Source organism: Pseudonaja textilis, chromosome 3 (genome assembly GCF_049901715.1).
Source record: "Pseudonaja textilis isolate UNSWEBS1 chromosome 3, rPseTex1.2, whole genome shotgun sequence".
Classification (NCBI taxonomy): domain Eukaryota; kingdom Metazoa; phylum Chordata; class Lepidosauria; order Squamata; family Elapidae; genus Pseudonaja; species Pseudonaja textilis.
The window spans coordinates 23418062-23435157 of NC_141992.1; the positions used below are offsets into that span (position 1 = coordinate 23418062).

General features: G+C 35.9%; 1 protein-coding gene across 14 annotated transcripts in view; it reads left to right on the top strand.

Moving 5' to 3' along the window:
• The window catches only part of ZMYND8 (zinc finger MYND-type containing 8), a 110191-nt gene that overhangs the window by 7424 nt on the left and 85671 nt on the right, over positions 1 to 17096 (top strand). For 2 of the 14 annotated variants that reach the window (XM_026697521.2, XM_026697529.2), the window contains exon 1: positions 15892 to 16000. The exons of 4 other annotated variants lie outside the window; for them this stretch is intronic. In XM_026697521.2, the coding sequence (XP_026553306.1) occupies positions 15987 to 16000 (14 nt within the window). In that variant the 5' untranslated portion in view covers positions 15892 to 15986. Of the gene's footprint in view, positions 1 to 15884; positions 16001 to 16308; positions 16404 to 16847; positions 17069 to 17096 lie in introns of those variants that run through there. 8 more of the 14 variants (XM_026697525.2, XM_087929033.1, XM_026697528.2 and 5 more) reach the window with 7 other exon arrangements.

The window sequence follows — 17096 nt, forward strand, 5'->3', positions numbered from 1 at the left end:
CGGAAATGACTCCAGGCTAGATTCTGCAAGAGCCGCGCCGCCCGCTTTTTAGGGGAAGGCGAGCTTCTGGCATAGGGCAGAGCATTTTGGGAAAAGGGACCTTTCCCCGCGCTGCGATGACCGCACGCTTTTGCGCGCAGTTTGTGTCACCGTGGCTCCCAAATATCATCCTCCCTTCCCGCTTCCTCGCCCCCAGGCCCTGCCTGCCTGCCAACTAGCCAGCCAGCCCGGCTCCCTCCCGAAGCCTCTCATCACTGCCAGGCACACAGGAAGCGAAGAGGCACCTGCAACTGCCGCCTTGGCCCCGAGAAAATTCCCAGAAGCCCTCGGGAAGCCTGGTGACATTTCATTCCCTGAGCGAGCTATCCCGCCTTCTTCCCAGCCGCGGGGAGGGCACCTCCTCCCGCCTCGACCTCCAAATTATGTGTCAGCAGCCTGAGGTGGCCGGGGAGGGGGAGGGGCCGGGAGGGGTAACGTCTGCGTTTATAAATTTTTTGGGGGGTAAGAGGTAAAAAAGTTCCCTGACCCCTGCACTAGAGGGTGCTACATTTCTATTAAAATGAAGGAAATGAAGTAACTGCTAAAACTCTTAATACTATCCTCATCCTCAGAGTATCTTTATGCCTACTTATTAGCTCCATGGTTCAAAATAATGGTTATCAAACAGAGGATGATACTTAAATAACAGCCACCTAATGCCTTTATTTTGATATATAGGTCATATGATAGAAGTGACTTAAGCTAGAATTTAATTGAAATTTAAATACTGAAACATAAAGGCCCATCATACCAAGAGTGAGCACCCAGATTCATGGGAATAATATTTAATTCATCAGAGAAGTATTTACTACCAAATAAGTTTTCAATATTGATACTGTTTTATTTTCAGAACAGGTAAAAGATAATTTGATTTTATTTGCAACGTTAACCCTCATGAAATGTTTGGGCAAGAGAAAAAAAAAAGGTTAATAATAAAAATTATACCCCATCTCATTCAATAACTCTTGGAAGGTTTTGAAAGAATTAGAAACATGGACTTTCTTACTCTGTGATTAAAAAAAATATAAGTTCAGGGTTGAAATATTTCTGTTTATATAGTTAGAAATGTAAAAGACTATATAAGGTATCTTCATTAGTGGGTCTACCTTGGAATGAATTTTACTTATCCTAGACCAGCAGATGTTTGGAATAGTGAATTAATAGTTTTTATGTATGTGAAAATTAAATAAAAGATAGCATGCTTTTCTTTTATTTCTTTAAAGGAAAATCAAAATTGTTTCTTTTAACAATGCTAATTTCTTTCTTTTTTAAATAAAGTTTTATTTGGGTTTTCACACATACAAAATACAAGTAAAACATCTTTTTTGAAAATAGCAAGGTCCCGGGTTGAACTTCTTTATACAGACACAAAACTCAATTTTATGCTCCTTTTTGTGTTCTATTCCATATCTTATACTATTTTATATTTTCTATATAGTTTTTCCCCTCTTTTAATTTTCTCAATTTTATTTTGATTATCTCATCTCAATTCAAATCATTATATTTATACTTTTGTCTGTTCTGTTTCAATTTCATATTATCTTTTCTCATTAAACAAATTTTCTCCTGTAGCTACTAATTGGAGTATGACACCTTTATATCTTTTAATTACATCCATTCAACTCTTACTTAAACTTCAATATATACCTTAAGTTTATGACCTTCAATATAATACATAATACATAACTTCCAATCAAATTCTGCTTGGTACATTCTTATAAGACACACTATATTCTTTAAAAAAAAAAGATTATAAATATATGTAATTATAAACCCTCATTCCATTCCAATTCAGTTCTATCATTAATAATCATTAAAATCTTAACATCTTTAACACTTTTCAATTAAATATCATACTTCCTTAAAAACACATATAATCTCCATAATTAATTTTTCCCTTATTTCTCTTCACATATGTTTTATATAAATCATTAAATATACCTTTTGTTACATTTATTTAATTATGAATTAAATAATTATTGAATTATGATAGCTATTTTATCAGACATTTTAATCATACATTGTTTCGTATTTTCTAAAATTATTTCTGCTGCTAATATAACCATACTATCTTATGTACCTTTGCAGAATCCCTTTTTCCATTAAGTTTTCACCCGTTATCTCTAAATAGGCCCTGTTTCTCTATATTTTGTTTCTGTCCTTTATAACTTCTTTTCCTTTCTTTCTTCCCTCTCTTCTTCTCCCTCCCCTTTTTACCCCCTTGTCTCTCTACTTCTACTTCTCTCTTCTGCATTTCCCTCTTCTGTTGCTTTCTGATTTTATCCTTATTTTTCACTCTATTTTTTTTTTGGAGTTGTTTTTCCCAATCTTAAACTTTCCATTCTCTTTCCCCCTTTCCTTTTTTCCCCCCACCTAAGATTACTTGTTCATTAAAGATGGCTTCTTCTTTGTTGCGATCTTCTTGTTCTGCAGGCATTTCTTGTTGTTTCTCATAATTCCAAATCTCCATTTCTAAAAACTGAAATACGAAGCCAAAAGAACCTCTCCCTTCTTGTGCATCTTCTTTGTACTTTTTAAGTTCCATTTTCAGTTCTTCTAAAAGTGGAGCCATTTTAAACAGTTTTAAACAACCACCTGATTGATTTTAGTCATTCAAAGCAATAACCAAGAATCCAAAAATCATCAAGTAATCCACATAGTCCCGAGTTATATCTTCTTATTTCTTTTTCGACTTTCTCTTTCTGGGGTTTTTGTTGCAATATTTCAGTTAGAATGTATCTTTTGGAAGTCTTATTGAGATTTTGCTATAAATTCTTTTTAAATTCCAGGCAGTCTCTTCCCTTCCAGATCCTACCCTTTTATTCTTTTTCTCTCCTTTCCTGTTTTCAAAAGCTTTTAATTATCCAGAAAACTTTATTATCCCTTTGACTTTTTATTTTCAGCATTAAATGCCTATTGATGTCAAAGTGGATTTTTTTCCAATTTCTTGCTTAAGTCTCTTAGCTGTCAGTATAGGAAAAGGAGAAAACCAAATCTTTTCCCTTTTCTCTCTCCTTCACAGCTTAAAAATCTTCTTAGGGAACCATGTTATTGTTTTTTAACAGTTTCAATTCCAGGGTACCTTATTTGTTGCTTTTGCTGTTTGACCCAATCAACCAAAACTTTCTCTTCTTATCTTCCTCCTGCATATTCTTTTCTGGTCGAGTTCTTCTTTGTGGTGGCCATTTCTGACCACCGTTGCAACCGCCTTCGGGAAAGGGAGTAATGGCCAGCTGGGGAGGAGAGATGTGGCTCTCCTCAATCCTGCTGGCAGTCTCCCCCCTCTTCGCCACCTCTACGGGGTGGCTCAGCCCCGAAACCAGCCGGCTCAGGGTGCTCCAGCGGCGAACATGGATTGAAGCCTCGCAGAAATGAGGTTTCGGTCTGTCACTGAAGAAGCTCAAACGGGAAGGCCTGACAATGCTAATTTCTATGGAACAAGCATTAAAATACAGTATTCCACCCTAAGGAGTGCTGGGAATTTGAAGCAAATATCCACTTCACTATTGGCTGTAGGGCCAGAAAAATAGAAAACGTGAGGATACAGTTTTGCAGTTGGTGCGTACAAAGAGATCAAAATCTGAGTACAGCAACGAAGCAGTCTCAAGCAAAATACAAAATATTTATTTTATTTCCATGTTGGAACCCTGGAAATGATTTTCCTTCCATAATATTTCAAAGGGTCTCCCAACCTTCTACTGAGCAGGCTACAGAGAGGAGGAAGAAGTTGCTAAAAATGTCCTCTCTCTCTGTTGAAAGGAGCAAAATTCCTGCTTGATGTAAAATACTTCCATCAGGGGAGAGTCAACAACCGGATGTAATCCAAACATTCTGACATTAAATTTCCTTTTCACTTATAAAGAATCCCTACATGAATTTATCTGGAGAGAACTAAGTTTGCAAATAAGCTCTATAAGACATACACAGTCAAAAGCAGTGTGTGTGTTTACAAGGAATAAAGTATAAATCAAGTTAAAATGGTTGCATTTATATAATAGATCTGATAACTAACATGTTGGTATGTGAGACAAGTGATACAAAATTTCTTTTTGCTAATATAGGTTGACTGGTTTTATCAGAGACGGTAGGAATTTTCTATTAAGACAACAACTATGTCATATGGATATTGCAAACTGCAGGCATAAGGATGATACCAGAATCTGTTATAGGGGTGACATATAAATTGTATGAAATAAACAGTTAAAAACTCAATTATATGTGCTTATAGCAAACAGAAGATTATTTTGAAAATAGAAAATTATTTTGTCAGTATTAAAAATGAGTCTTTTTACTTTGACTCAAGGCCATACATGCAGCTGCTGCAGATTAATGTCTTTGAAATTGATTGTGTCACCTTAAGGAGCAGTGCTATAATGTGGGGAAATTTTAAGTAGGCTCTATAGAACATTTTTGCCTGCTGCTTTCCCTCACAGCCTCTCCTAAAGAAAAGGAATTGGGAGGAAGAGATGGTGAAGGAGAAACAATAGAAGGGGAAAGGATTTGATGTTGTAGTCTCAATTTGTAATAATTCTTTCCCATGCAGTCACTGTACAATTTTAATGTTGTCTACTTTTACAGTACAGGTTATTGCAATAGTTTGACATCCATTCACATAATATTAGATCATGCAAATAGTAAAACAGCTGTAGCTCTCATCACTGCTAATCCTCAAAGCAGCTTTCAATTGAATAAACATATTATAATCCTGAGAATGCTGATAAAAACTTCTATAATTGCACACATATGCATGCAAGCCTTCACACTTCTTGTCCCATCTATAGATAAAGTAGATATATAAAGTATATATCTTTAATGAAATAATTTGTATAATTTTCAATTACTAATCCTAGCAAGTTCAAGAGTATATACCACCCATTCTTAATCTAAGATATTTAAACATATGGATAGCTCCTTGATTTTCAGCAACAGCCATACCAGATGAATAATTGTGGGGTTATTAAGCCTATATGCCTGGAGAGCACCTGGGTGCGCTTGCTAAAATTGCCAGTTTTCAGTGCATCTGAAAAATCATGATTTGTATTAAACACTTACATCAGAAAGAAAGTTTCCAAATTAGTACTCTCCTTGTGGATGTTTCTATATGGGAATGCCATTAAAGAAGCTAATCCTAAATAAAAGTGGTATAGTATAATCACATGAGAATGCAACTTAATGTCACAATATATCATTAGATAATGCAGAATAGGAAGGAAGGAAACACCCAGAGCACTCTTTTAGAAAAAGCATTAGGTTTATTGCCTAGCAAAGTAGGATGCTTTGAGGTTTTAACTAGTGTCATAACAAAGACTCATGAAATTCTGTGCAAAGTATTTTTACTACAATTTATAGCATGACAAGTAGGAATCTATGTATTATAGTTCATTTGAGTTTTGAAGGTGGCATGATTCAATTAGTTTTGAAATTTGAAGATGGCAAATTTGATTTGAACTGATTTGAAGCACAATGAAATATTTGTCTATTCTCTTGTCTAGGCTTGGGAGCTAAAGATCAGATTAGTTAATGTTTGTTTTGTAGCCATTCAGAGAACACCAAAGCTCTAGATTAAACTTGAAAGTTAAAAAAAGTAATATCTGGAACCAGTGGCAAACCGCTTCTGTACTGCAGCTAATAAAACTTCCTGAATACAGTATGTTGGCAAAGTCACCAAGAATCAAGCTCAATTTAAAGGAAGCTTTACATTTGTACAACACACTGCCCACCAAACTTTACATCAGAAATTTCACTATTGTGAAATAGTGTTGAATTAATACAGAAAATGTCAAATGTAAAAATAAAACTTTTCAAAAACTATTTTAAAATATATCTTTACTATAGATTGAATGAAGTGAATTACATTCTTGTACTCATTTTTCTGGGTCGGTCTGCTTGTTGGTATGCCTCCAGTGTAAGATAACTAGTTGTTCTGACCCAGCCTTTACAGAAGCAAGAAACAGATTCCATTGAAACAAAAACCCCTCTTTATTTATACATTGGGAATTAACTGCATTCCCCAACAGAAAGTCCAGACAAGAGTCCTGCAAGAAGTTAACTGAAACAATAGACCTTATCAGCTATTTATTTTATTTATTTATTTATTTAATTTATATTTCCACCTATTCACCCATGGCGACTCAATGTGGCTTACAGAATATAAAACCACATTTAAAACAATTAAACTAATTAAAAAAATCAAATAAATGAATATAGTATAATAAAATCACACACCCCCACCCTGTCTCGGTGACAGCAGATCACACAAGCCATTTAATGGGCTTCATCCCACTCTGGGTTACATAGGCCCACTGGCAGTTCTAGGTCTTCCGGAAGAGTGGGGGCCGTTCTAATCTCTTCCAGAGATAGTTCCAGAGATATGACAAATGCAAGGCTGTGAGCTCCCAGCCAGGAGGCTGCAAATTAAGTCAGTTCAAACACAGAAATAGATAAACATCAGTTATGGCAAGCAGTCTTGTCGCATACAGGGAACAAACTTTCCAGAAATGCGTTGTCCCTTTTGCTCCTATTTATTCCCCAGCAAGGGAGGGGCCATTCAATGTCCATGTTGGTTTTGCTTCCCAAGCCTGGCTCATTGTCCTTGGTTGTTCACCTCTCCTATCTGCTCTGCGCATAAGCGCATCTGGAATAGAACCCAGCTGTTGTTCCTCCTCACTCATCTCTGACTCCAAAGACATGTGCTTCTCTGGCTGGGAAATGTTGGGTGGCCCTGGCTCTATCTCTGTGTCCAAAGCTGAGCATCCATCAGAGCCTTCCCCAGGCTCCAGAACTGGCCCAAGTTCTTCTCCAACCTTCTCCTCCTCATCCAGCCACAACACTAGACCTCGACTTACAACCACAATTGAGCCCCAAATTTTTGTTGCTAAGTGAGACATTTACTAAGGGAATTTTGTCCTATTTTACAATTTTCCTCGCCATAGCTGTTAAGGTGATCACAGGATCCCAAGGATACTGCAATGGTCATTAATGCCAGTCAGTTACCTAGTGTCTGAATTTTGATTATGTGACCATGGGGATGCTGCAACAGTTGTAAGTGTGGAAACACTCATAAGTCACTTTTTTCAGTGCCGTTGTAACTTCGAACAATCAGTAAATTTAATATCAATGACAGCTTGAAGTATTTTGTGGTATTGTGGTATGTGTGGATAAGGCTCTTTATCTTCTCAGATGGTAAAGCTGCCCATTCTTCCTGGCAAAAAGCCTCCAGTTCCTGTAAATTTTTGGGCTGTCTTGCATGAACTTCACATTTGAGATCTCCCCAGAGTGGTTCAATGATATTGAGGTCAGGAGACTGAGATGGCCACTCCAGAACCTTCACTTTATTCCGCTGTAGCCAATGACAGTTTGACTTGCCCTTGTGTTTAGGATCATTGTCGTGTTGGAATGTCCAAGTATGTCCCATGCGCAGCTTCCGGGCTGATGAATGCAAATTTTTCTCCAGTATCTTTTGATAACATACTGCATTCATCTTGCCATCAATTCTGACCAGATTTCTTATGCCTTTGTAGTTCACACATCCCCAAAACATCAGTGATCTACCTCCGTGTTTCACAGTAGGAATGGTGTACTTTTCATCATAGGCCTTGTTGACTCCTTTCCAAATGTAGCGTTTATGGTTGTAGCCAAAAAGCTCAATTTTGGTCTCATCACTCCAAATGACTTTGTGCCAGAAGGTTTGAGGCTTGTCTCTGTGCTGTTTGGCGTATTGTAAGTGGGATACCTTGTGGAATTTGTATAGTAATGGTTTTCTTCTGGCGACTCGACCATGCAACTCGTCTTTCTTCCAGTGCTTCCTTATTGTGCATATTGAAACAGCCACACCACTTGTTTTCAGAAAGTCCTATATTTCACCTGAAGTTATTTGTGGGCCTTTCTTTGCACTCCGAACAATTTTCCTGGCAGTTGTGGCTGAAATTTTAATTGGTCTACCTGGCTGTGATTTGGTTTCAACAGAATCCCTCATGTTCCACTTCTTGATTAGTGTTTGAACACTGCTGATCGGCATTCTCAATTCCTTGGATATCTTTTTATATCTCTTTCCTGTTTTATACAGTTCAAGTACCTTTTCCCGTAGATCCTTTGACAATTGTTTTGCTTTCCCCATGACTCAGAAGACAGAAACGTCAATGCAGCACTGGATGAAAGATGCAAGGGTCTGTCAGGAGTCCAGGAACTCATTAACTTTTTATACACACACACTAATTACAAGCAAACAGATCACAGGTGAGGATGGTTACCTTTAATAGCCATTCAAACCCCATTGTGCCAACCTGTGTGCATGTTATCAGGCCAAAATCACCAGAGTATGTAAACTTTTGATCAGGGTCATTTGGGTAGCTTCTGTTGTCATTATGATTTAAAAAGAGTAAATAAATGGCTTCAGCCATATAGTAACCATGGGTGAAAGAAAAGTTTTTGTGTTATCATTCATATTCTCTGAAAAATGGCCAAGAAATCATAAATTCTGCCAGGATATGTAAACTTACAAGCACAACTGTATGTACAGCATTATCATTCCCCATACTTTGTCCTTTGTTCCTCCAAAACTGCTAAGTAGTTTCCAGATTGGCAAAGGAAGATCCTCTTATCATGGCTAGTAAGGAAAAACTGCATTTTGTGCAAGCATGATTTGTGCTGCTTTATTCTTCTATTACAATATCGGAATATTAACTCAGATCATTGATCACCAATCAAATGAGATAGCGGCTGTCCAGAGAAGGGACAACCTTCTCTGATGAAATACGTGTGGCAGTATATAAGCATACAAATGCCCAGGCTTACATACTTGGGTGAAATATTAGGATTCAAGTACACAATGATGGCATTTACATCTTGACATCATTGTAAGTTGCTGCAGTTACTACTGAATTTTGTGCACATAGATGGCCTGGAAAAAATATCTTCATATTCAGCTGTGCAATTAATGCTTGTGCTGAATTTGGACTACTAGAAGAATTCTGAGATATACTTATTTAAAATGTAGATAATAAAATATGAAATCTTCATTATTATAAGGCTATATTGTCCTTGCTTCTTGCCTCCCAAGAGAAAATAATTTTTCTTCCTGCATAAGGGCAAGAGAGAGCAAATTAAGAAAAGTTGCTACACCTTTTCTTCCAAAAAGTGATACACTACAGTATCAGAATTTTGTAACTAATAATTAGTTCCTGAGTTTGTTTTCTCCCTCTCTCCTTTGGCATGATTTTTTAATTGTAATTTTTTAATGAAAATTGGAAGCTGCTATGGGACTGAAAAAGTAGCATTCATTTAGTAATAAATGAGTTGTCCTTTTTACTGCTATATAGCAATAGCACTAAGTCATGTGTGTCAAACTTGATCGCATCATGGGCTGGATCGTAACGTATCAACATTTTTTGCCTTTGCGGAATTGGGGTGGGCGTGGCTTGCGCATGACATATCCAGTCCATGGGCCGCCAATTTGACAGGGCTGACTTAGCTGAAGGCTTCTTGGCATTCTTACTTTGTTTATTCATTGTTGCTCTCTTGTTTTGAGCCTGGATTGATATAGTAACCTTTATTATTTATTATTTTATTTCAATTACATTCAATTTTGTATCCGTGTCTTTGGTTTGCTTAGAAATTTTACAGCAAAACATAAAATTTTAGAAACAAAGAAGACTGATACTCTATATTATCTTTTTGGTTTCCCTTATACAAACTTTCAGAAAGTCACTGTAGTATCTCAGAATGTTATCTTTCAAGAAATATATCTTCCTACCTGCATGTTGCTTAAAAATTACTGTTTTTTCATTGTGCAAATTAATTATGTCTTGAAGGTAACATAGTTTCTCCAGCCTTTCAGTATAACTTGATTTTTCTCTTACTGATTAGTTTTTGAAATACTGTTTTTTGTCTGTCAACACTGGATGCATATTGTGTTCCTTTCTTTCAGAAATATTCTTTATGTGTTCCGTCTGGTGTAGTGAACCATCTGCAGCAATTTTCTTGCTATTCTGTAGAATACAAATTTAAACTGTCAAATTTTAGGTGACCTTTATTCCTCTTTTGATACTTTGTTTTCTATTTATTGTGCAATTCTTTCCTTTCTGCCTCAGTGTAGCTTAGCAATTATGGTTCTGTCTTTTGAACCAAGGTCACCATTTCTTGAATAATCTTTATTTTTATGTGTCAGAACTGAAATGTTATATTAGGGGATTTCTGATTTGCAGTGCTGGGTCATAAGTCACACTTAGATAATTGGTGCTTGCTAACTCTAAATTCAGTAAAAAGACTATTTGTATATCCCTAAATTAAATTGCTGAAATTAAGAAAGCGTGACTGGTTCTCATATTATTACTATGAACTGAATTAGATCTGATCAAATTATTGAACCAATAAGTTTTGTGTATATTCTGTATTTAACTGTGGGTTGGCGGAGTTCAGAATTTTAATACAGCAGGAATAGACTATTCCATTATCAAAGACTTGTGTTGTTTTATAAATGTTATTCCATCTTAATCAATGTAGTAGGTGTTGTGTTTGAAACTCTCCTTAAAGTGAACAATTGGAAAAGTTTCTAGTTTCTTTATGAGGTTGTGATTTGTATTGGCCTCCTTTTTTTATATTCCCCCATACTTATCCTTCACCATTCTATTCCTTCAGACAGCTGCTGATTAACATCTCTTACTTTAGTCTATTTCTGCCTTCCTTTTCTCCCTATGTCATTGTTTTTCCTTTCCTTTTTACTCCTCTCCCTACCTAAACAACCACACCCCGGAAAGGGGTGCAATTGGCTCAGCCTGCAGTAGGCCATGCATTTTAATTGCCTTTTATTACAGGATAAGAGACTTCATTCACTGATTGCAGCAGGGGTTTCTTTCAGCTGCTTTAGTCTGTAGCTTGAACATTTGCTTCTCTCAGCAACATAATTTTTTCCAATAAAATGGTACTTTCCTTTTATTTTTTCATTCTTTGAGGACATAGCATGCAAGATAATTCCAGATTAGGAAGATCAAGCTCTAAGATTCCTTTCAGTACTTTTTTTAATTAATACTTAAATAACATGTTTACCATAGCAAGATAATTTTCCTTAAATTCAAAACAATTCAGATTACCTAAGAGAAGCTCCAATTACTCTGTTTTGCCCATACTTCAGATCCTTTACTTTTAGTTCAATAAACCATTTTGTTGATTTAAAGAGCAGAATTCTGAGGCCTGATCTCTAGTTATTGCTGCTATTAAATTACTGTCTGATATATGACCAAATCCTCTCTCCAGGGACTGAGTGTGTCACTTTGGCTGAATGCCCAGTCACCATCAGTGCTGTTACAGTCCCAGAGCCAAGACATGTTTCCCTTAGAGAATCAACTAGATTTTAGTTGTATTTGTTTGGGAGTACTGTTCTTGATATGAACAGTATGGAAATAGAATCACCAGCACAATAAAATGCAGCTAGTTTCAACAATGGGATAATTCAATAATTATTCACACATTAGTGCTAAATCATGATTTGCTTATATATAGTTTGTTGATTAAGCCACATGGTCACTCAGGTTTCTGTATCAAACTTAGTTAAGCCATATTGTGGTTTGGATTACCATAGGACCCAGAACATAGGAACTTGTTACTAAAGAAGATTATTTTAAATGCAATTTCTACTCATGGTTTTTACAAAGTAACCATGATCTGGTCATTCTTCTCAAATAAATAACAGTTTAAGAAAGTGAAAGAATGATTGCAGACAGAACCACTTCTGCCACAGTGCCCCAGCTGCTCCTATTTTGCTTCTCCCCCCTCCCCCATGAGTGAGCAGTTTATTTTTCAAACAAAGGAGCTGGTGAAAGGATTTACTTCCCCCCACTCTGAGTTTGGTGGCCCCCAATCCAATTGAGGCCCTGCAGGCTTTATAGGTTGTTGTTGTTTTTGAAAGAAAAAAAAAACCCTCAGCATTTCAATCAGAAAGGATACCCATTTACTGGAAGATATTTTAATAGTAATGTGAATGTTGGCATTTGTTGCTTGCAATTATCTCCATTCAATTACAAATTATACATTTACAGTATTCCATTATTTCCCCATAAGAATTAAATTATTATGGATATCATTTAAATTTTTTAAAAGATGCTTTCATTTTTGTAAATTTACTGGGTTTTTAAATATAAACATAGGGAGGAGATAGGATTTTAATCAGTGATTAAATTTTATAAATTTGATTATAAGCTCTACTAGTATAGCTCTATGTGATTCTTATAATCATGCAAGAGTAGAAACAACCAAATGAATTGTTCTCTGCTTATCTGGGAGAACAAGAAATTAATCAAGAGTAGATTTTTATGTATGATTAATCCAATCAGAATCTTTTTTATTTAAAGTTCCGGCTTTAGAACTCACTTCTTTCAGTAAGCCTCAGGACTCTATTGAAAAATAAAATAGATCACAGACATCTCTTCACTACAGTGCAGGATTGTGTTAAAAGGTATCATTCTGGTGACATAATCTGAGTATTATACCTAGCTCTTTATTTCTTTGCTTTGTGGAGTTGAAATTCTTTTATCTTTTTCATAAGCACCATTTAGTGCTCTGCCTTTTCATTTTTACCTTTTTAAAGTGTCATGTATTACTAGTATAAGTCCTCAATGAAATGATACCGGAGTATTTCTAAGATGAAATATTCGTTTAATATACTGGAAAACTGAAAAGCATTTCTTCACTCCTTCCTGTTACTCCCTGAGGTGGTGCAATAATGTATCATATTTCTATATGCTGTCATTTGATTGCCCACCATTACATTCTTTTTATAGTTGCCTATTATAGGAATATTGTCTTAAATCTGTGTTTGCAGTCCCTCTCTTATAGGAATGGTCCAGTTATCCCTAAGCTTCCCCCCTCATACTAGCATAGACATGCCCTAAAAAGTAATAATTTGAAAGTAAAGTAGCTCTGTGTGGCAACTTGACAATGGAATAAGATTGGTTGTGTTGTTTGGACCATGATTTAAATGATTCCAGTCTACTTCATTGCCAGTAGACTCAGAAAGAGTGGATGGGTGGGATTTTCTTCATACAGCAAACTACATGTTCAGATGGCTTGGGGAAAGGAAAACCTGGAGTTCTGCCATTTGGACTGGCAAGTAATCAAACTTGGAGGAGGAAGAGGCCAGTAATATAATTTAATGATGAAATTCAGAGATCTGAATTCAAATTCCTTCTGAGACATGAAAGCAAGTTAGTATCTTTATATCTGTTTGGGAGAAAAACATCTCTTAAAAATCAATATAAAATGAGTAATTTCCTAAAGCTTTTTAATCATTTTTTTTCCATATCATGCTGCTAAAACAGGAATGACTCATTGGATTTTTCTTATCTTTTGATAATATAAAATAATGAGTATTGTTAATGAGTATAATCTGTATTGTTATTTTAAGTACTGGATTAACATGTGATTATTCTAAAATTATGTAATGTGATTATTCTAAGATTACATAGCATCCTTTATGTGGTATCAGTATGTGGATGCCATTAGATGTGGGAGAAGTCATGAAATAGATATATATTTCAAACGTATTGACTGTTTCGGTTTAAAATATGCAGTGTGCTAGAAGCTGTAATATATGAAGCTATTGGTGTTGATTTTAACTATCAGAAACAAAATATCAGAATTTAGATCATGTGCTTTATTATTCAGCAGTTTCTGCCACTGAATAACATTTCATTGATAAACAGCACTACTACAGCTTAATTACTCTGTTTTGCCTTTGGAATTGCAATTGTAGCAGAGTTTTTGTTTTTTTGTTTTTGCTTACTGAGGTGAACTTTGTGACATTAACACAAGTAGTTTATTATTTGGGCCATTTCTATTATACTCATCAGACAATAAGATGGATTCCATGAATTTGCCTTCTATTTTTCTCATGACTTTGGTCTGTACCTACTCTATTTTATTATCAACTTCTTCCTGCTGCATTTCAAAAGGAGATCAAACAATGTGAAAATGCATTTAGAGTTTTACCAGTCTGACTGGAATTTGAAAAATGAAATTTCTTAGTAGAATGTATAGCAAAATTGTGTATGAAATTAGCATTGGGTTTAATTTATGTCTATTAGCTGAAAAACAGCTTTGAAAGAGAACATTCAGCTTCTTAATAGTATGAAAATTTCTCTGCAATCTGAAGATCATTGTCATTTTAGGAAACGAACACACACACACACACAGCCATACGATAGTCTTTTATTATTTCTTGCATTGAATTGTGAACTCTATCCAAGGTTTGTTTCTATGTTTATGAACTTTCATCATACCACTTGATGTAGAAATTTACAGTAGTCTAAATTTGGAATAATTTTTCTAGCTTTTATTGTGATTGTAAACAAGAATTTTAGAAAAGCATTAAGAACCTTATTTTGGTTGGTAGCCTTACTGATTTCATGGCCCAGTCTTAACTGGATCCTTCCCTCTGTTGTTACATATTACAGCATAGTATCATAAAAATACAGATGTGAGAAGGAAGATGTGTTAGATATGTTTGCCATCTTGAGTTATTTGTAAAAACAATAAAGGCAGGATATAAATAAATATTCATGTGCTATTTGGGACATTCACTCAGAACTTTACTTTTTCATACCATTTGTGGTCAACTTTGCTCTCTCTCTCTCTCTCTCTCTCTCTCTCTCTCCCCCTCCCTCCCTCCCTCCCTCTCTCTCTCTCTGTACCTGCACTTCTACGTACATTATAATTTTAGTTGCCTTTATAGTTTTTTTTAACCTGTATTTATAAATATAACCAAAGTTAACACAAGTGTATGTGGTTTTTTCCCCTGCAGTTTAGCAGTGTATCCCTTGGCCTGTGGTAAATAAACTGAAATAGGAGGTGCTTGAGAGAACTAAAATATCACAATGTTTCTCTTTCCTTAAGAGATGGCCACAGTTCAATGTTATCTTCCTTCTTTTCTCTTATCTTCCTTTAACAATTAGATGAAATTTGCTAACTTTACATTATATTTCATTGTTCTTTCCTGTGTGAAAAGAGCTCTGGTATTTTTCCACACACTGAAAACCGGCTCTTCATAAGGCCTGTTCTTAAAAAGAGCTGAGTATGATAGGGTTAATGGTTATAAAGCTGCAGCAGACTAAGAAGTAGGCGAGATTGTTGTTTAACTGGCAACTTGAGAAGACTGAAAGATAAGGGAAATTTGTGAAAACATCAAACACCATGCTACTGAAAAATGTAGCTATTTTCTGCAAAATGTAGCTATTTTCTGCATCTATGCTGTTAGGAAGAGAACACTGCAAGTGATTAGAAAAAGAGTTCCTATTTCAATTCAGTGCATACGTGTGGGGGTTAAAATCCACAATGTGAATTCTCACAGTTCACCAGTCTTATAAATGTGTTTGGAAGAATCAAATGTGCTTTTTGAGAAACATAGATCTTAAATAACTATGGTATATAACTGCATGCATTGTGCTGCATATGTGTATTGTTTCAAAACATTTTTCACTTACTATCGGGGCTTCTTGTTTTCTTTCTGAATTGCTTCTAGAGGACAGCTTTTGTGACCTGAGAAATCCTGCAGGTTATTAAAGCCTCAAGCAAAAGCAACAGATGTGGTCTGAGAGAGTCTTTTAGTCTGCCACTCGTTGTTCACTTTGTTCTGTTTGAAAATCTGTTTTCTGCAAGGAATTTGTGTATGGATTGCTTTCCTTTTAAGTTTCTTTTACTAAAACAGGCCTAGTTTAGCCTGTGTCTTCTCTGTGCACAGGATGGCTCCTGCTTGCCAGAGCTGCACAAAGATAATCGCTCAGGAAGTGTTTCAGCCAATCCCCTGAAGCTTTACATTCAGATTTTCCAAAGTAGCCAATCCAGGATTAGCTTTTATTAGGGAGACAGATCATCAAGCTGAAGTGCCAAGCCCTTTCTGTCTGAGTACTGAGAGCCTGTCCTCCATGTTTTATAAGTATTGACATAACACTGTGTTAACAATGCATCCACAGAGGTAAGCTTTACTTTTTTACATTTTTTTCTCTGAAACCTATGAGTTGTGGCTTAACAGTGTGATTCTCTGTGATCTGTTGCGCAAAACTCACCCCACAGCACTTTATTAAGTTGAAAATGTTTAAAATTGCTTTCTAGGGTCACATGGTTTAGTAGCCATTAGCCATAGCTTTATTTTACAGACTGGCAAAACGTTTGCATACATATTCTTCACAAGGGGATGGTGGTTTTAGAGTTTTTCAAGGTACTGCTCTTCCAAAGCAGCTTTCTGTGTCTGAGCAGTTTGCCTGCACTATTGTCTGTTGTGTCACATGCCTGCTGAAGAGAAAATGGAAGCTAGGGAGCAGATGCATTTAACTGCCCTACAGGGAGACAAGCAGGGATAATGGCAGACAGCAGAACAGGCAAGTTTACCTTTTCAAATTGTAAAAATGAGAGCTAATCTAAGTTACCCCTGATAAAATATAGGATTTTTAGCCACTGAGCCTGCAGTAAATAGTGATAATGGCAGATTGCAGATACTGGGCCTAAGTAGTGAAGTGCTGTTGCATCATGTTTTTGTGCAGTTTTACATTCACTTAAAATGGATACTTTTTCTTACAGGAGGATTGTAGAAGCAGGGTGTGTGTATTTTTCTGGGAGAAGTATATTCCTTTAAAACTGATTTTTCTTATTGGAGGTTTCAGAAATAGTTAATGACTAGGTCTGAAACTATCAGACATAGCTATGCATCTGTTTCAGTTCCTTATCTGTTTAAAGCCATCACTTTTTAAAACTGTTATCTACCTTTTCTGTAATACCAAAAAAAAAAAAACCCTAATGGACTTCTTAACTGCTTTTTTTCTTTTGCAATGTAACAGGCTGAGTTCTCTGAGGTGGAGTGATAAAAAATCATGTGTGGTTCATGAGAGTATTACATGTTCATTTTTTTCTCTTCTTTTGGGGTTTTTCTGGTTTTTGGCATGATGCTACGTAATTATTTCAAAAATTTCCTTTTGGTCAATCCCAAATCTGCCAGCTTGTTGTATCTTATTTATTGGGGAAAATGAGATGGTTGCTTGAATGTTTGGTAAGTAAACTTGTCTGCTATTCTCTGA